The sequence below is a fragment of the Triturus cristatus genome, chromosome 9 (assembly GCF_964204655.1).
Source record: "Triturus cristatus chromosome 9, aTriCri1.1, whole genome shotgun sequence".
In the NCBI taxonomy this organism is placed as follows: Eukaryota; Metazoa; Chordata; class Amphibia; order Caudata; family Salamandridae; genus Triturus; species Triturus cristatus.
Genome location: NC_140592.1, coordinates 414,309,927 through 414,337,196, shown reverse-complemented (window position 1 = coordinate 414,337,196; position 27,270 = coordinate 414,309,927). Strand labels below are relative to the sequence as shown.

The 27,270-nt window shown below is 43.7% G+C and overlaps 1 protein-coding gene across 1 annotated transcript in view; it reads left to right on the top strand.

Annotated features, from left to right (window-relative positions):
- LOC146798067 (cytochrome P450 2A13-like) overlaps positions 1–27,270 on the top strand; it is a 337,748-nt gene that overhangs the window by 295,736 nt on the left and 14,742 nt on the right. The window contains exons 6-7 of the mRNA XM_085625288.1: positions 8,404–8,545; positions 22,422–22,609. Coding sequence (XP_085481414.1) covers positions 8,404–8,545; positions 22,422–22,609 — 330 coding nt within the window. The remainder of the gene's footprint in view (positions 1–8,403; positions 8,546–22,421; positions 22,610–27,270) is intronic.

The window sequence follows — 27,270 nt, the reverse complement described above, 5'->3', positions numbered from 1 at the left end:
TATTCCATTCCTAAGTACGAAAGGCCACCGCCTTTATATGGTTCACTTATGCCATTTTACAGTCCAAGCAAGTAGGCCCTGATTCTGTCATCAAACTCCTCTTGCTTTCCGCCTCTGAAAACTCCAGTTCGAGCCTGCATCTGTGACCATGAACTTTGTCTCATTCTCTGCGCGGCTCACGAAGCCTGACATCAGCCTATTCTCTGCCAAGAACTGTATTTCGCCTTCGAGTTATCTGCTTCCCCCCTCAGCCGATGCATTCCTGTCTAGTAGTTTAAGTAAACATTCTTCCAGCTACCGAGCAAAAGGCTCGACTTCTCTGTCCTCATGCAAGTAATTCATAGCCCTGTTACCATGGAATATTCCTACCCCCTCGCTTTCAGTGTAGACATTTAGACGCTTGTACACGCACGCACAGTCAGTATAGAATAGATTCTGTCCGAGAGTCCTTCTTTTGTGGATAACATAGTTCTTTAAACATAGGATGTTAGATATGATTTTGGATTAGGTTGACTTGACCCCCCAGACTTTTTGTCTCCACATGTAGAGCTAAATGTCAAGTCCCCTTCACCCCCTAGTTGCACGTCAATCTCACGTCATACTGCTGCGCGCGCATCTATGCCAAGTATTATCTTATAGATCCGCCTATAGGTGACATCATAACCAATTATGTTCATTTTTACGCCTTATTACACCCATTTTTGGTTACGCAGACAAATCGTCATTTTCCTTATCAATTGTTACGCCTATCGCATTCGCTTCATTGTAATGTATGTACTATAAAGGTTACTTCTTGTCAATAAAGTATGTACTTCACTTCCTGAACCCCCGTGGTGATGGAACTTGGAGCAACCGATTATAATCGATTATTGGAATAAAGCCCATTCCGAACCTCTAATACCACGGATTCTGCCTCTCATTTTACTGAGCTATTTAATTATGTTTCTGTATCAAATTATGTCCAGGTAAAGGAGAATTATTTACCACAGTATTTAGGAAGTACATGTAAAGAGATAGAAGTTGGAGAGTGTTTTGTTAATTACTTGCTATTTTACTTTTTAAGTTTATTTACAAGTAAGTTTTAGTTTAAATATAAGTTTACTTACCTGGTTAGGTAGTTGTTGAGATGTACAAATCTTCTTTAAAAGTCTCGTCAGAGAATCTGGTAGAGTTTCCCCATCTCGTAGCGTATGATATTAATGTTATGTTAAGTATAGAGAGGCAATATTTTGTTAACAGTATTTACTTTCCAATTGTTTTGTGCGCTTTGATAGTGTATGGATCAATATTATGTCAGTGATCCACATGGGGAATATATATAGACTGCTTGTTAATGTGTGGTCGAGTGGTGTCCCCTCTGGTGTGCCTTTCATTATACAGCAGGTCTGCGTAGTATGGGATAGAGCAGTTGTAAATATGTTGAAATGATCCCCATTTCCAATGAACATATATATTTGGAGTATTCATCCCTTTGCTTAAATTACTTATAGAATGCAGACAAAACTTTGGAAGCCAGGGGGTTATCTTACTCTGGCAGGCCTCTATCCCAATAAGTGATTTGTAATCTTTGCTGCTGCACAAGAAGATTTTGGGCTAACTACAGGTTAATTTCTACAATATCACAGGTTAGCACATACTGCCAAAGAGATGTGGCCTACCTTTCTGGAGGCACCTATGCCCACTTGCACTACGATAGAATTGTATGCCATGTCAGGTCGCAGAAAAGAAATCACACATGTATGCAGAGCTTTACATGCAGATAGACCCGCAAGACAAAATACAAGGCAAATGGCAGGGAATCATACCAAACACATCACAGGCTCGCAGTGAACAAATTCAAATAGGGGTAAAGCTGGTGTCCAGTACCACACGGTTTAAGCTTATACAGTATAATAATATATTAACTTTTAGTGATTGCATATTTAGCGAGTTAATTTTTATTTTTTTGTTTGGAAAAATCTTGGAACTCAATACATCTTTTAAATACAAAAATTAACTACTTAATAAAATGCATTAATATGTCTCGAATGAAAAAATCTATATTTTTGTATATTTTATTTTTTGATATTTTGAATTCATATTATGGTTAAATTGTTTTTTAGAAATGCTATATTAATGTAGTCTTTGTTTTTGTAGTCAATTTCTGTATTTGCTATAACATAACTAGCAATATTTTCATACTCAACATTTATGTCATGCACGTTATAAGTATCTAAGTTCAATATATTTACCAATATTTCTGACATGATGTTTTTGTAGTGTATATTCCGTTTGCCAAGCTTTGCTTGTAAAAGAGGGTAGCATTTAAAATTAGGATGTCACTTTTCTCTCCCCTCCTCTGTCTTATCTTCAAAAACACAGTCCCGCTTCGTACTTGCTCTCACCTGGATGTTGTAAGCTGGACGCTCTGCTGTTGTCCTAGGAGGGGCTCTGCCAGCTGCCTGCTGCTGTGTGTGGCGTTGCTCTCGTGGAAAGAAGGCACCGCAAGGGACTCCGAATACCAGGAGCCCGTTAGCCATAGCACCTGTGCTCCTCCCCGCCCCCTTGCCACAGACCCTTGAAAAAACCTCGCGGAACCCGCTGGCGCGGGTCCCGCTTCGTACTTGCTCTCACCTGGATGTTGTAAGCTGGACGCTCTGCCGTTGTCCTAGGAGGGGCTCTGCCTGCTGCCTGCTGCTGTGTGTGGCGTTGCTCTCGTGGGGAGAAGGCACCGCAAGGGACTCCGGATACCAGGAGCCCGTACGCCATAGCACCTGTGCTCCTCCCCGCCCACTTGCCACAGGCTATTGACGCCCCTTTAAATACGTGACGGCAACCGCTACGCGGGACGTGCCGGACGAAGCCCGGACAAAGGGCGGGCTGACTGTGGCCATCCGGGGCTGGCCAAGGCTGGGCTGCGCAATCCCTTTTCTAGGCAGTATCCGAAGTAAGTCGTTGGTGGAACTGTTTATTGAGCGTTATTGTTCCTGTTGTGCAGTCTACCTTGTTATATACTGGGAATCTACAAGTATTGTGTCATATGGCTGGGAAGGGGAAGCGTATCACGGCTCCCGCCACAGTGTCTGGCACCATGGACCAATTCATCACCAGAGCAGTCTCGGTATTAGAACATGAAATCGCCATTACCGAGAGGCGCCTTTCAATAGACCCTATGCATGCAAGGCGTTCTTCATTAGGCTTACTGGCTTTGTCTAAATCTCCAAACAGACCAAGGGAGCAGAACCGGGGAGATGCACCCTCGCCCGGTGTGACTGACACGCTTTCTAATGTGTCAACATCTCTAGAGAGGTTTTCCGAAGTCACTGGTGTGACTGATGGTGTATCTGCAGCGGCCGTAATGGCCCCAATAAACACTAAAGCTACTCGCTCCCAGACAAGGGCTGCCACTAAATCTTCTAGATCTGTTAATTCGAAAAGAAAAAGGGGTGGGGCTGCCGATGGTGTCAGGCAGGCGAAAATGTTAAAAATATCTAAAAATATTGCAATGCCTGACACTCCGATTCCCGAGGATTGTTCAATTGTGGAGGATGTTAGTATAAGTACACCCCCTTTGTTAAATAGTAGTACCCTGATTTCTCAGATAGAACAGGCGGTTCGTTCTCTAATTCTACCCCTCCTAGAAAGGGTTAAAATAGTCACTGAAAAAGTTGACCGTCTGGAACACACCATTCTGGACAACTTTTGCTCATTAAAGAATGTTGTCAAACTGTCCACTAGAGACATTGTTAAAACCAATTGCCCCCTCCCTGAAAATCCTTTGACCTTTTCACCGCCCTCAACCGATAAATCCTCTACATTAATTAATACGGGTCCAGGCCCTGGTTCACCAAATTCAGTGCCAAACATTCATCAGTCGCTTGGGAGGGCGGGAGGGATAAGTAACGAATCTACGGGTAATAACACAAAGGAAATTACGGATGAGAGAGAAATTGTTAAATCTGCCACTCCCGTTAATCCTTTAAGACCACCCTTAGTCCATATTAACTTACCACCCGAATCCCTCCCTTACGTTGCAGTTTTAACTGGTATCCCCGAGTTACCCGGCAGTAAAACTGAATCTTTCCATAAATTAAAAAACAAAGTGAGTCATTGGCTAAATACGAACAGGCCAATCCCTAATAACCTGGATGGGAGGATTCTATTCGCAAAAAGAGTAAAATGGGTGGGCTTAAGACCTAAAGATGTTCCGGGTGACTGCATCATTGTCAATTTTGTAGATACACGAATACCGAGGTTCATTACTGATCACACACCCTATGGGCTCAGATCAGGGATAGAGGTGCACGATCTACACCATTTCTATAATTCAGGTTCTCGGTATTGACAAACGTACAGCAAGCCAAACACCGTACCTTCCAGAGTTGTTGTGACAACTGAAAGAGAATTCCCCTGTGGATGTGATGTTGTCCCTCTGGCTCCAACAGGGGTGCCTGTTTTGCATAGGGTTTTATTGCAAAGCCAGCGTAGGGTGAGTGTGAGGTCAAGTGTGGCAAGTCTGCCCGTTGCACACCATGGCACATCGTTGGGCAATAGGCTAGGTACATTGCTATCTTGGAATCTAGCTGGCCTCAAGACTAAGTTAGACTCCCCTGAATGGGTCGGTTTTGTTAATAAATATGATGTTTGCCCCCTGCAGGAAACATGGACTAGTGAGGCCCAGTTTTTGCTGGGTTACTTGAATTTATATGTTACAGCCACTAAAGGTCCCAAAGGCCGCCCCATGGGCGGATTAACTATCTGGGCCCGTCAGGTTTTATTTTCTAGGGTTGTCGTGATAGACACGGGTTCCCCCGATATCCATTTAATTAGACTAACTTTTGGTCTAACGGAAACATTAGACATTTACATTCTATATCTTCGTGGGACGAAAGGGAAAAGGTCACAGGTATTGGATATTTTGACCAGCCTTATAGAAACTAACTCGAGCAATAGGGACTTGATTGTTGCGGGAGACTTTAATGTTACGTTCGAACCCCTATTAGATCCGGACTCCGAATGGGGCCTTGACCCCGAAGAGGACCGGCTGTGGGGTATACCCGCCTTGCCGCTTGCTCCAATTAAAAGATGGTCTACGGTAGCAGTACAGGTAAACGCACTTTGCTACGAGAAAGGTTTAAGGGCCCTGAACGGAAGGACTCTAGGGGATAAGAAGGGCGCATCCACCTTTGATAACGGTCGCTCAGCCAGCAGGATTGACTACGTTCTTTGTTGCTTGAGGTTATGGCAGCATATTACCGACATGGTGGTTGAATCAAGAGTCGAGAGCGACCATAACCCCATTTGTGTTACTCACTGCTGGTGGGGGGACCATAGCATGGTGGGAGAAGAACCAAAATTAGTTCCTCCTGATTGCGTCCCCACCAATGACATGCGGAGACTCAAGTGGTCCTAGGTCAAGACTAATGTCAAGGTTATTGCTAGCATTGACACTGTGCTAGCCCAAACCATTGTGAAACTGGAGGACGTCCTGGCGACCAAAGAAAGTAGAGAACAGGCCACCAGACTACACGAGTCCTTCTTTGAGGGACTACGTGGGTTCTTCCTCAAGCCAATGAGAAAGGGCAACAAGCCCCCCCTCAAGCGATTAAGGTGGTACGATGGGGAGTGTAGACGAGCCAGAGGTAACCTGACACATGCCCTTTCTAGTGGGAGCAAGACAAGTATTCAATTAGCCAGACACTCTTACAAGAAATGCCTTGTACAAGCGAAAAAAGATGGGATGATTTGTACTGGCTAGATTTGAAGGAGGCATGTTACGCTAGGGACACTAGAATGTTCTGGAATGTGATCAAGTGGAACAGAGGTGGTATGCCAGATAGACCATCAAACTATGTCACTCAAGAGGAGTGGATTGGGCATTTCAAACCACAATACGCATCTAATCCCCTATATAAATGCCCGGGGCCGACATCGCACGTTTATTACACGTACGGTCCCTTTAGTCCCAAGGATGTTCTAGCTGCCATGTCCTGTGTAGCTGCTGGGCGGGCACCAGGATTGGATGGGGTTCCATCAGATCTCTTTCTTAATAACAAACCCTGTTGGAGCAAGTATATTGCATTAGTGGCTAATGCGGTGGCTGAAGGTGCCCCAGTGCCTAAATCATGGGGGGGTGCTATAATAATTCCTATCTTTAAAAAGGGAGATAAAACACTCCCAGGAAATTACAGACCTATTAGTCTAATAGACACAATCCAAAAGGTCATTGGGAGGATGGTCCTGAATGAGTTACTGGTTTGGATTGAAAACAATAGGATACTCTCCATTTTTCAAGCTGGTTTTCTCAAATTCACCAGCACTGTGGACCAGGTTTTTCGCTTTGTCCAACTGCACTGGAAGGTAGTAACGTTAGGTAAAGGCAGTCTCTATGTCGCCTTTGTGGACCTAAGAGCTGCCTTCGACCTCGTTCCTCGTGAGCGGCTGTGGAGGGTCCTTGAAAAGCTGGGGCTTTCCTTGGAACTTTTGACTCTAATTATGCGGCTCCATGAGTCTAATTTTGCAAAAATTCAGTGGGGAGGCCCGGGTGAAACCACCCCTGAGTTTCCGGTAGAGCGTGGTGTGCGCCAAGGCTGTGTCATGGCACCCACGCTCTTCTCCCTGTACATCAATGGAATAGTAGATCATATGCTACGAGTCAACACCGACGCTCCCAAGCTGGCTGGAGTGATTACCCCAATATTGATGTTTGCTGACGATACTCTTATTGTATCTAAAACTCCGAGTGGCCTGCAAAGGGCATTGTCAGTTTTTGAAGATTTTTGCAGAAATTATGGTCTAGAGGTTAATATGACGAAGACTAAACTCATGGCCTTTAACCCGCATTCAAGTTATAGAACAGGAAAGCTCCTTATGAATGGGCAAACACTCGAAGAGGTTAATAATTTTGTCTATTTAGGCATGCATGTGACTCACGACAATAAGTGGAATAGACATATGGAAATGTCTACAATGAAATTTAGGCAGGTAACGGGAGCTCTGACCAGTGAGCACAAAAAATCATTCACTAAGCCTATTAAACCCGTGCTCCAAGTATATGAGGCAAAGGCTCTAAGCTCTGTGTTGTATGGGGCCGAGCTATAGGGTTTCGACGCATTGACATCTCTAACAATCGTCGAAAATAAATTTTTCCGTAGCATAACTGGCCTCCCGCAGATCACACCCCTGGTACCACTGCGGTACGATCTAGGTAGGAAGGCTATCAGGGACCTAGCCAAACTCCGTCCGGTCTTATACTGGTGGAGGCTCTGGACCACCCCGGAGCTCCATTCATACGCAATGGGTCTTATGGACGTAATACAGGCCGATACGTTCCATAAGATCGGGTGGCTGAGGAACCTCCGGGAGACATTGATAGACCTGGGATTGGTGGGGCTATGGAGTGACCCAGTGGCTGCCGTGTTTCCCCCCAAGAGACTCCTGAAAACGCTCTATTGGGAACGGGCAAACTATCGGGTCTGGAGCGATTCTAACTCCCCCACGATGACTAGCCGATATTTGGAGGCGAAGGTTACTCCAGCTTTTGAACCTTATTGGGACCTGATCACCCAACCTAGAGCCAGGAAACTTTACTTCCAATTTAGAGCAGGTTCTCTTCCACTCAGGGCCCTTACTAGCGGGGGGTTTGGTGCGAGTGCAGGAACTTGCCCTGCCTGTGGCTTTCAAGAGGAATCAATAGCCCATTTTTTGTTTGTTTGCCCTGCATACGCTACCCCTAGACGAACATGGCTGTCTCCTATGTGTAAAACTTTGGCCACAAGGAGCTCTGCTGTAGCTCTAAGACTCTTACGCACAAGCACTTTTCCAGTGGTTTCAATTGCCCTAGCCAAGTACTTGGGTTAGGCTTGGTCCTTAAGGCACAAGGCTCTTAGGGAAATTGTGGGAGTACCTCCGTAGGGCTTTATGTTCCTGGGACGTTGGCTAAAACTTTTCTTGTTCCAATTGATGTTTCATTTTTCTTTCTTGTTTCGCATTTTAAAATCTATTTCCATCCTTAGTCAGCCGACATGTTTAATTCTTTTTTTAATAGTAACTTTTAGGTATTTATTGGATGATTTTATGTATTATATAGGGTATGTGATTAGCAATATTTTTGTGTTTTGTACATGTTTGTGTCTTGTATGAATTTTTTTTAAATTCGAATAAAGACTATGATGATGAAAACACAGTCATTGGGACAATAAGGACGCACGGAGATGACAAAAGGGCGATAGCCGCACTGCACATTTGCAGTCACAAAATGTGAAGAAGCGAGAATATAGCAATGCAATTTCTTTTTGTTAAATTCTCAGTTGAATGCCTTCCCATAGGATCCAAATTAAGGTTATTTTGGGAATGGCTGGGTCCTGCCCTGTGAATGTTCATCTCATGGTTTCCCTCAATGCCCCTTTGTCTTGTTGACTGCAGGAAAAGGAGAATCCAGAGACTGAATTCCATAATGAAAACCTTGTGGTCTCTACTGTGAACCTCTTCTTCGCTGGTACTGAGACAGTCAGCACAACCCTGCGATATGGCATCATGATTCTTCTCAGGCACCCGGAAATTGAAGGTATGTTGAGGGAAAATCAGATATGGTGATAACAAAATTATTTGCTCTGGAAACACAATGATACTATATATGAAGATGAGTGAAATTTTACTTCAGAGCTTCCTGAAACAAAGATCCAAGTAGACTTAGGACTGATGTTGTGTTCAGTACTACCTAGTAAAATTGTTGGTCAGGCTACACAGCTATTGCGCTCATACCACATTGGCAGTGCTTTCTTTGAGCCACTGGTTACAGATGTGGACACCAGCATACATGTTTGGATTCTGAACGTATTTTTCATCATCATTATTTGACCCAGAATAAGAGAAAAAATGTAAATTAGAAAAAATGGAGCAAGAGAAATATTTGAAAATAGAGGCAACCGGTGGTAGAAGAAAGATGTGGAAGGTGAAAGCAAGACTATGTAGCTTTGGTATTCTGCAGCCACAGCATTCATGAATTTTTTTACAAAGTAAACACCAGACGATAGTATTAGCGCTTTCATATTTTGAAGTTTTGTTGTCTTAATATTTCAAAGAGATTTGCTGTCTCTTTTGTGCTTTTTTCTTTGTTTCCTATAGCTCTGTGACTTTTTGAGTTTACTAACTCAAGAGAAGATGGCTTGGATTACTGGGTAATAGAAACACAAATTAGTTGTGTTTTACATTTGCAGTATTCAAACCACACCAGTTGAATACTGAACTTTCAGGTACAGTACTTAAGGTCAATTATTGATAGAGAAGATACATCAGACTGCCAGGTGATAAAGCAAGTTTCTCTGAAACGATTGTTACTATTAGTGACACTGTGACATTGTTCTGGACAACACCTGTTAGATTCATACTGGTCAGGTACTGGGGCCAAGATTCTCACAGAAACTAGAAAGACAAGATGTTTGTCTTTGCTGGATCCTAGCCTGGAGGAACAGGTAACAATCTGGTATGTTACATTTAGTCCCCATATTCACTCATTCCTCCTGCAGGACATTTAATAAGTAGAGTATGCCTTCTCTAAACTGTCAAACCTGGGGGCTGTTATGCCCTTTTTTCTAGAAAACCTCTGACTCTAGATTGCCCCACCAGCTATCACTCTATTTATAACCTTCCATTTCTCCTGTATTCCATTGAAGGATCTGTAGCCATGTTGAATGCAGCCATTAAGGGGTGTGACGCAAGTCATTGCGAGGCAACGCAAGTCCTTATTTGAGATTATGTCCAACTGTGCCTGTATTGGCGCCATGCAGTACAAAGTGCACCACCACAAGAAGGGAACAGAAATGCTTCTTATATTTGTATATATGAAACATTTCTGCCATCTTCCTTTCACACAACACAGCACTGCAAATTCCTTTGCTACTTGTTTTGCATTTAAGAATGGTCAAGCTGCCCCACTAAGTCTCCATTCTATGCAGCAAGAACCTGAACAGCTGGGGCCAGATTCACAAAGGTAAACTGAGATGAAAGTCTAACTCTATGACTTTTGGTACTCACAAAGGTCATTTACTACTCGTAAATGTCCTTTGTGATTACCAAAAGTTTAACTTTATGGCTTTCCGTATTGATAAAGGGCACTTACGGGTAGTAAATGCCCTTTGTGAATACCGAATGTCGAAAATTTAGACTTTAGTTTCATTTTACCTTTGTGAATCGGGTCCCTGATCTCTAGAATGGTAGGCTGAAGCAGCTGGAAACAATAAAAGAGCAGAGACAACCAGACAGTATTAAAGAAGACTAGTTGGGCGCCTGAGACATCGTCCTGTGAGAAAATAGGTTATTAGTTAGGAAAAATGTGAGTTCTTTCTAAGTAATAAGTCCAAAATCATCTCAGGTCCATTACATACGTTTAATAAAATGAACCTGGGCTGAACGTTTGGTAGCAACAACTCAGAGATGACAGACTTAAATTAAGGAAATGTGCTAAATATTTGACAGTACCTAAACACTTAAAAAGTACAAAACCAACTCCTATTTCTAAAAATCAAGAAAATTTGAATTCGAAAAAGTGACTCTAAAATTAATAAAATCTAATCAGGGAACTGGGGATATGGATTGTTAAAGTTAATAGAGAAATAGTAAAATGCCAATTAGAAGTCATTATTTGTGTTAACCAGGACCTTGGTACAATTTCAGGCTGACTGTGATGGAACAGAGGTCGGACACACCAAGGGGTTTTTGTCCACAATGTTTACCTTCGGACTTACTCACTGAAATGGAAGTTGAAATACTCAAGAGGGATGCCTGTGGCTTATTCCACATGAAAGTAAGCAACTATAGAATTTTAAGCGCACTTTAGTTTTTCTCATAGGAACAGCTCTATACTATTCAGTGAAAATAGCTTTAGGGGCTAGTCACTGTAGGAACATGCCAACATGAAATTCTAACACATTCTACTTTTGAATGTGTTATGCATTGTATCTTGTAGGCTAAAAGACAAACATAGAGATGACTATCTTATTATCTAAAAGTTGGGCTCCATCCTGTCTAAAATAATTATTTTAACAGGTTCACCTGCTCTGAGATTTTGTGAATGTTATCTGACGAGATCTGCAAGCGACCTGCTCCACACTCCAGAGTGTGTCCCCCTCCACACCTAGGAGAATGCAGCAGACAGGGTCAAACACCAGAGGGTTAGAGGTATGGGTTTGAGAGAGAGTGAGACACAAAAACACCATCTCTAGCATGATTCTCTTATGTTAAATTTCTGGTCATGGTATGATGTTAATGGAGTCTCCTAGATAGTAGAGAAGCAACATCCAGTGCTTTAATATTAATGAAAGGCATGTGATATTTAGAATAAACATATAATAAGCCTGTATACTCACTGGCTTTGGATCGGTGCGCTGCTGTCAATATAACTATAAGCACTTGAGAAGCTGGTAGGCCCCAGCCTTAGCAAAGGGATCAGAGCTCTTCTGAGCCGGGAAAGGAAAATACGGCAAAATAACAAAGCTAAAAGAGAGCCCAGGGGGTAAATTCAACATAACAGGCAAGGAGATAACAAACCACAGATGGAAAACTACAGAGGATTGTCAAAGCCAAAGCACAGTCCAAAGAGCAAGGTAAAAGTAACAGGCAAAGACATTAGAAAACAGAGAAATGGTAATGGGGAAAGTAAAATAGCTGTGGGACAGGAATGGCAAACAAACTAGGAGCAAGGGAGGAGCCAATATAGCACAAAAGGTACCTGTCCGCGTCTTAATGTCTTTCTGTTGTTAAAATCTTCCACTAACTGTTATGACCCAGAAATTCCTTATTTGACCCAGACTGGTGAGCTATTAATGCTGCACCTGCTGCAATATAATGGTCCGCCACATCCTTATAGAGATGCATTTCACTGGGGTTCTCGCAGGCAACCTCAAGCCTCAAATACCCTGCATATTCTTGACACCTGAAGAATTAAAAGGTACAGCAATCTGGCAACCCATGTATGAAAGTAAAATATGCCAACTGGGGATTAGCCAATTTTATCATGTTCTACGGGTTAAAACGCATACAATGGGGAATAGACAGCAATAGTTGAAAATCAGTATTACTAGCTAAAATTGGGGGTGACTATGCAAAAAGAGGGATTTTCTCACACATGCTCTAGGAGCAGAGGACGGAATGTGTGGGTCTGACATTTTAGTTAGAAGAGCTAACTATAACTTGCGTCCCCACCTCGACCTGCTTATGACCTCCCAAATGTTACTTCACTCATGACATGTTCTATGACATCATTTATGATATTACTGAAGACATCTCATGCCAGGCTCTGCGTCCAACTCCCCACATGCAACAACCTTGAGGCAGTCAACCCCACTTTGAGCACAGGCTTTAGCTATGCGTAGCCTGGAGTTGGCCACAGGGCCTGTTTTGCAGCCAGGGCCTGCTCCCAATTCCCTGCAGTCAGCCAACCACACGGTGCACACAGTCTTTGGCAGTGTGCGGTGGGCGGTTGGCCACAGGGCTTGGCCTGTCACCATCCGCTGTGGCCAAACCCCCAGCAGGCTGCCAATCCCACACCGCGGACAGCCTTTGGCATCCACAGCATAGGGTTGGCCTTCAGGCCCTGGGACCCCACCCCCTTGTACTAAAACATATATATTAAGTGGAGGGAGGCATGTAGCTCTCTCCCTGACCCTTACCTGGCCCCAGGGATGCCCCCCCCAGTGGCCCAATTCCAATAAAAAGGGGAAGGGGGCTGTTTGACCTCCCTCTCCAAGCCTTTAAAATTCCTAGAGACCCTACACCCAGGGGCAAAATACAATTAAACAGGGGGAAAGCGCATGCAGCACCACCCCTTTAGCCTTAATAGGCCCTGGGGACCTCATTCCCTGGGGTCAAACACAAATATAAGGAGGAAGCCTCTCCCACGCCCCTATCCCTCTTGGGCCCTGGGTACTGACCCCCCAGGGCCAAAATATAAAGGAAGGGGGCATGCAGCCCCACTTTTCAAGCCTTATTAGTCCATGTGGATCCCCCACGCCCAAACCAATAAAAAAGCGGCAGGGACTATGTGTCTCCCCTCTCCGTAGCTTCATAAGCCCCTCACAGATCATTTAGGGCCCTACAGACACCAACCGCTGGGCCAGGTATATTTAAGTAGAAGGACACATGGCCTGTCTCCCCTAGTCATTTTTGGCCCTAGAGACCCCATCCCCTGGGGCCAAAATCTAAGGGGAGCAGTCTGTAGTCCTGCTTCTTGAGCCTTTTTAGACCCCGGGGACCACATCACCCAGGGCCAAAAACAATAAAAAAGGGGAGGGGCCACATGGCCTTCCTTCCCAGTCTTATTAGTCCCCAGGCATCTCATCCTCTTGGGACAGACCAATAAAATGGGGAAATGGCCATGTGGCCCCCCTCTATGAGCCTTCATAGGTCCCTCCCCAGCCCATTTAGAGCCCAGTGGACATCATCCCCTGGGGTCAGGGAGGCAGGCATGCAGCCCCCTCCCTGAGCCATTTTTGGCCTGCTGATCCCCATCCCCTGTGGCCATTTCTGTTTAAAAGGGAAGGGAAAGCTGCATTGCCCCCTACCCAAGCTTCAAATTTCTACAGCTTGGAGCTTTGCTCCCCAAAAGTCAACAGCTTCATCAGGTTCTCATAGTGGCTATCTGATGACATGAAGTCCTCTGTGGCCCCAGCCTGCTGCCTTACCCCACTGAGGAGTTTTGATTTCCATTCCAGAGAAAAAAATCTGTTTGAATTTTTGTTGTTTTGGTGTTATTTCATGTATTTAACCTTACTCTAGTTTACTAAATTGGCTTGGGATTTTTCTTGTGTTGAGTTTTGATTTTATCGCTGTTTTGGTACTGTATTAGTACTTTACTCATTGCCTCTAAATTAATCTTTGCCGCTCTGCGCCATAGCTTTCAGGGAGTTGAGCTCAGATTAATTTACTGACTTACAGGGGCACATTTACAAGCCCTTGTGCCGCCAGTGCATCACGTTGCGTGACGCACCGGTGGCGCAGCCTGCTAAGTGATATTTACAAGAACAGGTAAAGTCACCCTGTGTGCCTTAACCTGTGCTTGTAAATATCGCCCCTGTTCACACAACACTTTGCGTGTTAGAGGTGTGACATGGGTGTTGCTGTGGGTGTTACCACGCAACACCCATGTCCACTGAGGCATTTCCTTTTTTTCACTTTTTTTAAAACTTTAGTATGCAATTTACAAAAGAGAAGCTACAAAAATACAAGACTTTCCATCCCCCCACCCCCCCACCCTACCCCTTAATAGAGTCACAAATACAATAGGTCGATGAAAGGCAGGGCAAAAGAAGAAGGAAGTGATTATCAAATTGTGCCGGACATCAGCCAGCAATTCCAAAGTGAATTATTTTAAAACACTATCCAGTATACATGCATTTTAGTCCGTCCAAAATATAAAGTTCAAAGTATAATGTTATACGTCCACCTTCCAGTAATTCTTGGGTAAAGTGACGAGTGCTTAAAGTGCAAAAGTGTAAACAGCATGAAAGACAAACAGAGCATATTGCAGCATATTAGAATATGGGCAGTGCTTACAGATTAGAACTGAATGCAAATGTAACAAGACTGTGCAATTCAATCCCACCCTTTAGGGCTCGATACACAATGCAGATTAGGGATTAACCTGGGACAGCCATCTAAACAGGGGTTCCCAAATAACAATTCCCTTCTTTTTTTTGCCCGTACCCACTTTTTAGCATAAATAGCCTTCTCCAGATTCCCTATTGACAATAGCCGGGCCAACCACTGCGAAAATAGTGAAGGACTTTAGTCAATCCAGGCAGAGGTTATACAAAGCCTATAAGCAGCCTTGGCTACAAAAATAAAGGCCCCACCTTCCCTTCTACTAATAGAGTTGTGTATCCCCAGCAGGATGGTCGTAGGAGTAAGCAAAACATCTTGTGCTAGTACTTTACTTAAAAAGGTTTGTATTTGGATCCTCAAGGGCCCCAATGCTATACACAAGGCAAACATATGCACGGAGTCCGCACTATATTCAGAACATCGGGGACAGTACGTGCCTTTGCCGGTACACCACTTGGCAATTCTACTTAGCGTATAATGTAAGAAAAAGCAAGTTTTATAGAATTGTGCTTTTAAATTGGCTGATAGGAGGTCGCTCTGTGCATATTGAAAGGCTAGGTAAAAGTTATTTTCAGAAATTTCTAATTTCTGCTGCCATTTGCAAGAAATTGAGGCCATATCATCAGGCATGAGTCTGTTTAGCAAGGCATAGATGGACCCTAGCCGGGGAGCAAAGGGTGCAGAGAATCTCTCTACAAGTTTGTGTTTGACAAAGCCAGAGGGCCCCCCGACCTTCCGTGAAAGAAAGTCCCTGATTGCATAATACTCATAAACCTCATTCTGGCTCAAATTAAATCTAGTCTGAAGTTCTTCAAAAGTCAAAACCCTACAGGGCGAGTACAGGGCCCCTAGTGTTTTTATCCCTGAACTATACCATTTTTGGAAAAAAGAACTCTCGAAGATTCCAGGCAAGTTGGAGTTGTTATTGGTGGTGGTATAATAATTTAGTCTACCGAGCCCAAGAAGTTTGTGCATGGCCGTAAATACCTTGTAAGCTCCGATAAGGGTCTTGAATCTTACCCTCTTAAAGTACCAAAACTCTAGTTGGCGCCACAGACAACCTTTAGCCTCAGGACCTAACAATAGTTCAAATGGTGATGGGAGCACAGTGATGGAGGTAGAAAATTGTTCTTGGAGCAGTATAGTGCATCCTTGTAGAGCCGTAGCCCAATAATATAGTCGCAAGTTTGGGAGGGCCCAACCACCTCTCTCGAGAAGAAAAGATAGAAATTTGAATGATCTTCTAGGTTGAGAATAAGCCCAAATATATTGGGAGAACACACGGTCAAATTTCTGTAAAGCTTGATTAGTGAACTCTAGAGGAATAGCTCTAAAATAGTATAAGATTTTGGGGAAGAACATCATTTTGATAATGTTGCAGCGGCCCACGATAGTCAAATGTAGATTGTTGAGCCTATTCAATGCATTTTTGGTATCTGCAGCAAGAGGCTCCAAGTTCTCGCTCACAATTAAATCGGTGTCTGCCAGGATATTTACCCCAAGATATTTGACCTTTTTTACTACTCTGTGATCAACTCAATTGACCTGCCTATTCATGACAATCTGTTTTTTTTCTTGTTTAGCGCATACTCCGATATCTTCCCAAAATCCTGTGCTTCATATTATGTGGCTTTAATAGCCCTCTCGGGGTCAGGCGTGATGAAAGCTAAGAATTCTACATAGGCCATCATTTTGGTATGCAGTCTGTGTCTGCTTATAGCTGGGATTTCTAAATTGCTAATAAGTTTTCTGATGAAGGGATCTATGTATATAGCAAAGAGCAGTGGGGAGCAGGGACAACCCTGTCGGGTTCGACGCTTGATCTCAAAGTGCTCGGTTAGTTGCCCATTTATTAGAACCCTAGCAGTGGGGTTGAGGTATAAGCCTTTTATGGCTTGAAAGGCTTTAGGTCGAAAGTTCATCCTTTTCATGATGCACCACAGAAACGGCCAGGAGAGCCGGTCAAATGCTTTTTCAGCATCAAGAAGTATTAGCGCCATCGGGTCTCCTGAAATCTGTGCAGAGTCAAACAGGTTGATGGTTCTTCGAATATGATCGGTAGTACCCCTCTCCGGAATGAAACCGTGTTGCCATATGGAAACCAGATGTTCAATTTTGGTAGATAATCAGGAGGCGAAGATTTTGGCATAGATTTTAGAGTCACCATTAATGAGTGTAATTGGTCGGTACAAGCCCATTTCTAAGGGGGATTTATCCTTTTTTAAGGAAGATATTTATCTTGGCTGTCGCCCAGGAGGCTGGAGGAATGGCCCCATTAAAGATCTGACCCACCAAAGCCGTAAAAGTTCCGCTAATCTGAGTGGAGAAAACTTTATAAAAGTCCACTGGGATGCCTTTGTTGCCCGCCACCTTAATGTCTGGTAAATTGGCCAGGGCATTGGCTATTTCATCCCAGGAGGGGGGTCTTCTAATTGCCTATAATTCTTGGTGTCAAGAGATGACAGTGACACCAAGTCCAGATATTTATCTATCTCCTCCTGTCTATTAACTAGAGAGTCGTTGTCTTGTTTGGTGTATAATCGAGAATAAAAATTGCGAAAAGGCCACCCTGATCTTGCTAGGATCGCTAGTAACATCCCCTGTAGGAACCTGTATAGAATGTATCCCATTTGTAGTAAGATGCTGCCTTATTCTTACCGCTAGGTGGTGGCTGACTTACTTGCTATATTCACATATCATTTCCCTTGCAGTGACCCATTTCGCGGCTGCTTGTTCTGCCAAGATTGAGTCAATTTCTGCTCTATGAAAGGCTAATTCTAGCTGAGCAGGTTCAATGTCTGTCCCCTTCTGAACCGTGCCAATAAGCTTTTCTTCTGCTTGGCCCAGCTTTTTCTGAAGCTCTAAAATCTGCTCCCTCTCAAGTTTGTTCCTCCTTAAGGAGAGCTGCAAAGTCTCCCCTCGAATGCCTGCCTTCAGGGCATCCCAAACAACCATAATTGGAGCTGATCCAGTATTGACTTCCGGAAAGTCCTGGATCCAGCCTTTCATGTGGTGTAGATATTTCACGTCGAGCAGTAATGCTCTCTCAAAGCTCCAAGTCGAAACTGGGTTGCGGAAGGCTATGCCCCTAAGACTTAAGATCAATGGATTGTGATCTGACAAAGTTTGTGGTAAAATATCTATATTACTTTCATGAAGTAAAGAAGCTGATATCAGAAAATAATCCAATCTAGCAAAAGAATGATGTGAAGCTGAATAATAAGTGTATCCTGGCTGGTTCGGTTTGAGGCTTGAAAGACTTTGGGTTTCCTACCGGTGTACTTACGATGGCTGTTTGTTCGCCAATTGCTAGCTAAATTGATATTAAGGTCTCCACAAATAATAACTGATAGAGGCCAATGGACTAACTCTTCAGATATATAGTTGATTGCCCCAGTATCGTCAGCTGTACTCCCATATATTTAACAGAGCGTGAAGGAGGATTCCATGGTAAGCCGGCTTTCTGCTAGAACCCACCTCCCTTGGGAATCAGATTTAATGCAAGAGGGCCGTAATAAACGATTGCGTTGAGCCAGAAAGCCCACCCCTTTTATCCGTGCCCCCTGTGAGGTCCCCCCCACTAGGTTGAACCCTAATGAGTTCAGGAGGTATAGTTGCCAACCCTCAATTTGAGTATCTTGGAGGCAAATTACGTCCGCTCCCATGAGTCGAAGACCTTGGGAGACTTTTTGTCATTTGCGAGCGTCATTCAAGCCACAGATATTTAGTGAGACAATTCTAAAATGTGTAGCATTGGTCATTGTGATACAATATAATATTTAAAACATGCATAAAGGTTACATCAAAAAACATACAAAAAAACAAATAATACATGCTGCCCAAAAGGATCCATTTTGCCCTATCAAAAATCCTGCTAGTCCTGTCTGTCTCTGCAATGAGTGGTTTCGAAAACCGAAGTGATAACCAAAATCCAACCCAAAAAACAGCCCATCCCATCCTAGAGCTAAATGCCCTTTCAGAAAACATCCCCATACCCCCCACCCACTCTCCCCCCTCAAAAAAAATAAGCAATCAGGTATAACCTGAATGATGGTCACCAGCAATAACACCCCACCACCCTACCCCGCCACAGAAATTCAAAACTTAGAATAGGCTAGGCTATGCTAATAATGCAAGATACAGAGAGGGAAATCCTTTCAATTAAAAAAATGATTATAATTAAGGATCCTCAACCATAATAGAGCGAACACCTGAAGGTCCTGCCATCCCTAGCATTTTGCCCCGATCTCAACTTGACAAAAAGAAAGAGAGAAATTAGGCAATGTCAATTGAACTTATGATGCTAATAGTAACCTATTGGAGCCTAGCTCTGTCCTTTCCTGGACTTTATTTCATTAAGGTACTCTTGAGCTTTAACTTCAGAAAAGAACATTTGCGGAGTGCCGTTAAGGATGTCTTAAAGTTTGGTAGGGTTAATCAGAAAAACTTGAGCACCCAGCTGTTGGAAGGGCGTAATTAGTTGACGGAGGTGCCATCTCCCCTCCACCGTTGTATGACAAAAATCTGGTTTTACAAAGAATGTCACCCCCTCAAAGCTCTTCTGGAAATTCGGTCGAGCCTGGTCATAAACCAGCTGCCGAAGCAAAAAATTTCTGAAAAACACAATGAAGGCCCTGGGCTTATCCCCACTGCTGTGTTGTGATTTTTTCAGCGTAAGGGAGAAAAGTAGGCCCTTTGGCTCTCGTGATCCCAGTTCTAGTCTGGATGATCTGGGAAGGCCCCCTTCAAAAGTTTCACTATGAAGCGCCAGGAATTTCCCCCCTCTGCCCCTCAGGAATCCCAAGTAAGCGGAGAATATTCTGGCGCTGCCTGTTCTCCTACTCTTCCAATTTCCACATGACATCGGTCATGCACGCACTTTGGAAAGAGCATAGGTTGTTCAGCGTCGCAACTTCAGATTCCAGATTTTCCATATGCCCTTCATTCATGGTGACCCTTTCCCCAATATCCAAGCAGGTTTTATTCAATCTTCTAAGTCCGCCTTGAAGTTTTTTAGCAGCACCCTTAGCTTATCTGCTATCTAATCGTACTTCCTGCTGAAACTGTTTAATCGAAAGCAGAATAGATGACAGCGAGGGTTCTTCAGGGAGGTTTGGGATAGCATACAGGTTGACTGGGCTTAGGGGCTTGTCAGATTCCTCGCCAAAAGGGAAAGCAATTTGGGAGTCAGAATAGTCCCACTTTAATTGGCAATGCTTCCCAGGATGCTGCCCTTCTCGTTTAGTGTGCGTGCTCTTCCTGCTTTGTACCATGCCAGTTTGTTTGCTGGAATCGCTACAATTGGAACCATCGCTAGAGGTAGAAGGATTGTCTTCAGCCTCTCAATCTGTGCCATCTGATACTAAAAGAAGTAATCACCAGCCGGATCGGTAGACAGGGCGCCCTGGGGGAGTGAGGCTGGGTCAATAACTTGTTGAGTTCTTAAACAAGCGCTAGTTTGCTGATCCAGCCCTGGGTGGGTTGAATCGTGAGAGGTATTTGGTCCCACTGCTTGAGGGTCTTCAGTCCTAATAGCGGGGCGGAGGCAGCGGGGTTAAAATGCTCAGGAGTTCCCTTCGAGTCTTTAAAGGATCTCCCTGTAGGTATACCCCCAGGTCCTGCCGGCTCTGAGTTTGTTGTCGCAGTCGGCATTTGGGTATCAAGCTGTTCTGATCCATTCTGTAATGAGTCAGTATTACACTCCCCTCTATCCCGGACATTTACGGATTTTTTCCCCGTTGGGGCCATGGAGCTCACCCTGGGGAACAATTTAGCAATTGAGGGCTGGGACCCACCACTCTCCTTAAGGGCTCCCCCCCTGCTTTCCCCGTTGCTCTCTTTACATTTAAATTATCTTTTTTACCTTTTGGCGCGGTGTCCAGATCGGTTGTCGGCCCCCGTGCTCAGAGAACCAGCGTTGTTAACAGCTGCCTTTGTTTTCATGACTCTACCTCAGCGGGACGCCATAGTCCATGATAGATGGAAAAGGACTCTCCTCAGGGTACGAAATGCCTCAGTGGGAGCCGCGAAGCAGGAGAGAAGTGTTGCAGCTCCTAGCAGAGAAAGATCCCAGATTAGCCCCGATTCCATATCAAATTGCAGCGTGTCAACAGTGATGTCTGTTCTCTGGCTGCGAAGTATCCAGTGACCTTTTCGCGGCAAACTCAGGGGCTTGCGAACCAGCAGAGAAAAATCCCTCATTAATCCAGCTGCAGTTTCGAGTTGCAGCGAGTTAGCAGTGATACTGGTTCTCCAGTTACAATGTGTTCAGTGGCTTTTTCCTGGCGAGATCAGGGCTTGAAAACCAGCGTGACACAGCCAGGTAGCATAGCCAATGGCAGAGTTTGCTTGTGGCGTGGGCGGCGATGACCGAAAGTTACAGTGACACTCTCTTGCACCTCAGGCTCTTTGGCCTCTGCCTCCACTGATGCATTTCCAGATTTACGAGAAATCGGAAATCTGGAAATGCGTCAGAATACTTCACCACCCTAGGGGTGGCGTAGGGAGGTGCAACGAGGAGAAATATTTTCATTTCTCCTTGTTTATTTCCTCTTTCAATGAGTGCTGCATTCTACAGCACACATTGGAAGAAGAAATCACCTCCATTGATTGTTTTTTGATTGTTTTTGTGCAGAAAGGTGCCCCTTCCTGCCAAAAAAAATCCCCAGACGACACAGGCATCCTTGCCCCATGGTGCAAGGGTGCCTGCGCTGACACATGGCAGCAGTTTGTGCGCCAGCGCAGGGGGAAGCACAGAGATGCGGCATTTTGTTGTAAATATGTTGCATCCCTGTGCTTTGAAACTAATGCAGCGCGGCGAAGCAAAATGACTTGCGGCACCACACTGCGTTAGTTTCTTGTACATCTGCCCTGCTGTGTTTACCCTGCAAATTACTTGAAGTGGTTACTGCCTCCCCTCAACTAATACAGATCATTATTACAGTCACCAAGCCTTATTTGGGATAGACTGACCATCACTAGAAATCCAAAGATTTCTCCACCAAGGACCATCATATGATGTCTAAGAATTATTTTCTCGTTCATATTTATTAATTATAAATATTCCATAATTAAATTATTCACTTTACAATATTACCTTTCTGTTACGATTAGTTCTCACATTTAATGTTAGCAATCATTAGAATTTGATCCAATGTAAATGCCTATATCTTTGCGCACCAGCCAGAATGAATGTGCCCGAGAAATGATATGAATCAGAATATCCATTAGAATAACTGAAAATAATTGATCTGTGTCTCTCAAAACAGGGAGTTTTTGCCACAGTGTACATAGTAGCAAAGTGTTACATTGGATCATATGTGGCAGAATGGTCATGCAAATCACTAGTGAAGGGTGTTGGTGACAAAGCAAAGCTATTATGGTCCATTACTTTGAGACACATTTTTGTATTTTTACACTATAAATTTGTATAAGGTTGCATGACACTATGTTAATGTTAATAATATTGACATACAATAACTTTGCATCCATTACTTTGATCTTCTGCTACACAGTATGTGGTATCAAGAATAGTAAACATATACATACCTTAAATTATAGTGGTAAATTGATGTAGTGGATGCAATCTTACTGCAATGTGATATATATCATGTGATAGTGACCCCAGCATTTACCTTTGAGAGGTCAGGCACATAATTTGTTCAAACTCTTATCATGTTCACTCAAGCACCAAAGGCGGGAGTAGAGGCAAGGTTTCCAAAATACAGATCAACAACTTGTCCAATAGTCCACGCCCCTCTTCAGTTTGCAGTTTGTTTTGCTTTAGACAACTAAGATGTGCACTAATATGACAACGGTATCATGACCACCGTTTCTCTCTTCAGAAAAGATACATCAGGAGATCGACAGAGTGATTGGCTGTAACCGCTGCCCTTCCATAGAAGACCGAAGTAAAATGCCATACACTGATGCGGTGATCCATGAGGTCCAACGATTCAGTGATATCATCCCAACGGGGCTCCCACATGCTGCTACTCACGACTTCCAGTTCAGAGGCTACACGATTCCCAAGGTAATGGCCACATCTCAAGCCTACCACATTCAATTGTTCTAAGGCTTTAGTAACTGTCAGTCTTCTCTTCAAATGATTTATCTCTGCAAGTAATAAGACTATATCTGACACAAGAATCATCACTGAACAGGAGCAGTAGAAGTATAAGATTAAAGGCTTGATTTAGATCTTGTAAATCACAAAACTTAGGTGTGGTGGCTATATGCATGAGACCTTAGGAGAAGAACTATCTCTGGCCTATAAAAGTGAGCCCAATGTGTTATTTTGCACATACCCTTTTAATGTTTTTGTGGTCTCCTATTGAGAAAGGCAATTCCAAGAATTGGAAGAGGTGCGCTCACTCACATAATATGACATGCTTCATCTTCGGCCACCTCTTCCCGCCCTGGTAGGATGGTACCACCAGGGCGGAATCAACCTCAGGTAGAGCTATCAAGCTGGAGTTCTTAGATATGTCTTTTCTATCCTGGATAACAGTGGTCCATTTAATAACTAAAAATACCACAAGGTAAACCACCAAGTATCCTTTTATTCATGTGGAACCTTGGGTAAGGATACAAATGATTACCATAAGGTAATGGAAGGGTGTGGCTTCAGATATTATGATCCTTGCAACCTCAATTTTTTTAACAACATGTTTCTGCCCTTCTGACTAGCCTAATTGGTCTTGGGCATTCGTCAGGGTTTTTTTACAATTTATATATCCTACCCTATCAGTAAGTGAGACTGAGTATTATGTAATTACGCTATAAGTGTAAAGAAAAATTTAGAGGGCCTACCTCTCTGAGATAGAGACATCTGCGTTAGATACTTATACTTGTGTAGCTACTTGCATCATGGTCTGTTGTGGGGTGCACACGCTGTTGTCACACATTTGTCATTTGTCACATTTGTCCCTGATCCTAACCCTTACCAACAGCCGTCTGGTCGGATGATTTAGATCTTGTCAGGACTTGTTCCACTGTCACTTTTTCTCCGGTCTTCCCGCCAGCCACCTTGGCGGTCTGCCCACTAGGTTTAGGTGTTGGCTGGTTACTGGAGGGAACACTGCCCCAGTCCCTCTGCCTCCGCCAGAATATTTCTCCAGCTTCAACGGCATCAGAGGCAGAATTTGCTGTCACAGAGAGTCCTGACAAGAGTCCCACCATCCAGATTCCGATGTGCCTTTCCATCTAGGCAACTGTGGCAGGGAAACATCCAAGTGCAAGTTGTCAAAATAAAAGAAAAAGAGATGTAAACTGACTTTTTTGGGGGGCCCCACTCCAGATTCCGTCTTGAACACCATTGTACAGGTCCTTCCTGTATTGCTGCTACTTGACCACGATGCTCAGCCACCCTGTTGTTGCTGGAATCTTAAGGTAGGCCTTTGTGTTGGGTGTGGGTGTACATTCAATAGTGCATGTATGTAGTTGGTGTGGAATGCTATATGTAACAAAAATGGTAAGTACACATTACCTACATGTACATTTTGACAGATTTATAACATATATGTGTATTAAGATTAAAATAAGTAGTATTTACCTGTCTCCACACCACCATGGCCTCACTCTATAAAGACTCTGCCGCCAGGACACCACCAGCACAATGGCAATATCTAAATCATCTCGGTGCAATCCTGTCGGTATGTTGCCAACTGAGTACTGTTAGCGAGCAGCGAAGACCGCCGCCACAGCGGTCTCCTGTCTATTGCCGCAACATCTAAATATAGTGGGCGGACCTTCGTCAGCTTGACAGAGTTATTTGGACCGCCACGGCTACGGGATGGCAGTAGTCCCACCAAGTTCTAAATCAGGCCTTAAGACTCTTGCTGTTAATCGTTTCAGAGAGATGCAGCCTATATGGAGGGCAGAAGGGAATGGAGGAATATGATTCATTGGTTGTAAATTATTGCTCATGGCCATGGGTCTGGGTATAAAACTCCAGCAGAACTAGCAACTACCAAAGCATGCAGGGAATTGGTTGTGCAATGTTCCACAGGACAGGTGCCACTTGCTTCGTTATGGGAAACAAGAGAGTGTGAGTTCTCTCTCTCATGGAAGCATGGGGTCTGCAACTGACTAAGGATTTGTGTCGATGAAGGGAAACCCTTGTTTAGTTGGATAATAGGGTATCATTGTGTTCTTGTTGAGCTTGTAACACTGCAGGCTCAAAGCCACTGGATTGTGGCTCAAGAGACTCAGGAAATTGCACAGGTCCCTTCTTCAGTAGAGCATAAGCATGGAACCTCCTTCAATGTCTGAGGGAGAGGCCTTGGAAGGTGAACTACTGAGGAACACCTTGTTGCAAACTGCACAGCAGAATCAGAATCAGAACAAAGCTTGATTTCGATTTTGAGACAACAATCATAAAAAGCACAGATAAAACATAGAGATTAAACAGTTTAAAATATATCTCACATTTTTAAAAAAAGAGCGATACAAATTAATTAATAGTGCGTGTAAATATACCGATCAACATGATTCTAAATAACAATACTCTTTCTCTGATAAATAATTTTTCTAAAAAACATAGATAACCTCCAGGTAACATGTTCAATTTCTAGGAACTGCAGTTTCATAAAAGTAGGGCGACAATGTCTCAACCCCCATTTCTGTAAAATCGATAAGATCCAGACCTTTCTTGCCTTCTGATAAAATTTACAAAATAAAACAGTGTGTATAGACGATTGGGGGGATGAGTTGTCATGTGGACAAAGTTGTAATTTGCTTGCCCAATCGTTCGGAGTGGGGAAAGAGACAAGCCTATGTATTGTCCCCAGTCTGAATCTTAATAATAAAAACCTATCATAGACACCCGGTATAAAAACTAGATATGGCTGCAAGCTAAAAGTTGTGAGAACCATCTGGTGCTGCAACACAGTGGGCTTAGTGATTTCCCTTGATAGTCTTTGACGTTCCAGAATAAAAGAGCCTCTTTTCTAAGATTTTTCCTGGAAACTGAGATGACAGTGCTGGGGTTGGTAAAGTATTCTGGTTTGCCATATCTTTTGTAAAGACTTGAATAAACTTAACCCAGGGTGTCCTGTGTGCACCATCCAATGTAAGACTATCCTGTAATAAGTCTTGGTTAAGAACGGTCTCATCACACGACCAAATTCTGTGCCGCAGGAGTATAGGTCCTACTTTAATGATATTGGATATGTGTGAGAGACCCAATTCTGCGTGGGAGACATAAGTGGAGGTACTAGAAGAAGCTGATAAAACATTTTTTTTTTATCGTTTTCAACTAGTTGAATTGAATTAGTGTTCGCAAAACCCCAGATCCCTGCCCCATAGGTAACAGTTGTGACACATTTTGATTTATATCATTTTAAAAGTTCTAGAGGTGGTTTGCGCTTTAGTTTTTGTGCAAAGACGGGTAATGCAGATGTGGTTCTAATTAGAGCCCGCTTTTTTGCTGCAACTGCCTAGGCCCAGGTGTCATTATGGATAAATAAAATACCTAGGTAAGCAAAGCTTTTAGTAGTAGTGATCGGGAGAGGCACAGCACCTGCCTCTTGAAGAGATGCCCATGCAGGTCTGATGGGTCCACTGCATCTGAATTGTAGCTGTACTAAAAATTTGGATTAATAATAGTGCTGATGTACATGATAGTGGATAATATAGCTATAAACTAGGTATTAATAAATGCAGAAATTCAAAGTGTGCATATGCCAATTATAGGGGAGAGTAATCATCAGATGTTATTGCCTGTAGGCAAGGGAAAATATGCTATTAGTACCAAAACCTCCAATTCAATTGGCAGGGCTGCAGGAGCAGCAGCTGTCTCTTACCTGAAGATATTGAAAGAAATGGCTCCTTTCCCTTGTGATACGCCCTTCAACCTTGTCAGAAACAGTCTTTTTACTGTCTGGGCTCCTCCCTTTGAATGTGCTGAGGAGAAGCCAACCCAGCCAGAAAATGTAGAAAAACATTTGTTTATTTATTTAGAGTTTTTATAGCGAGCGAACTTGACTCGTTAGGGTATCAGAGCGCTTTACAGGAATCAGCAGTAGTAGACAAAAGACTTGGAGTGGGGAGGGGGATGCTGGATACATAGGGGATAAAAGGACAGGTAATTACATTTTACATTTACAATATACGAGAAACAAGGTCCCAGGGTCCATGGTGGGATGCCCGGAGGTGCGGGGTGGATAGTGTCTGGGTACTCCAGGGCAATGCATTAGACGGAGGTAGAGAAAGGTCTCTGGATGATTAGAAGGCAAAATGTAGACAAGGAAATTTCCCATTAGGAAGGCTTTGGCATTTTTTTATGCGAGCCAGAAAAGGGATTCTTGTAATGGCGGGCAGAAGTGAGTTCCACATTCTTGGTGCGGCCCCAGAGAAGTCCTGATTGCAAGTTTTCTTTTTCTGAAAACATGCAGGTTGGAGCAAGAGGTCTCTGGTGGACCGGGAGTTTCTGGTTCCTCCGGTTATCACGAGTTGCTGGGCAAGATATGCAGGGGAGTTTGAGTATAATGCCTTGTGCGTGATACATGCCAATTTGAGTTGGATTCTGGCCTGTAGAGGTACATTTTATTTGGCAGATTGGGCCAATCTGCACTGGAAGATGTTGAGGCCTTCACCACCCTGAGCAGTTTCTTAGGCTTTTTAACACAATGTAAAATCTGTCCTTCTGTATGGAGCAGAAGCTTGGAGGACAACAATGGCCATCGTCAACAA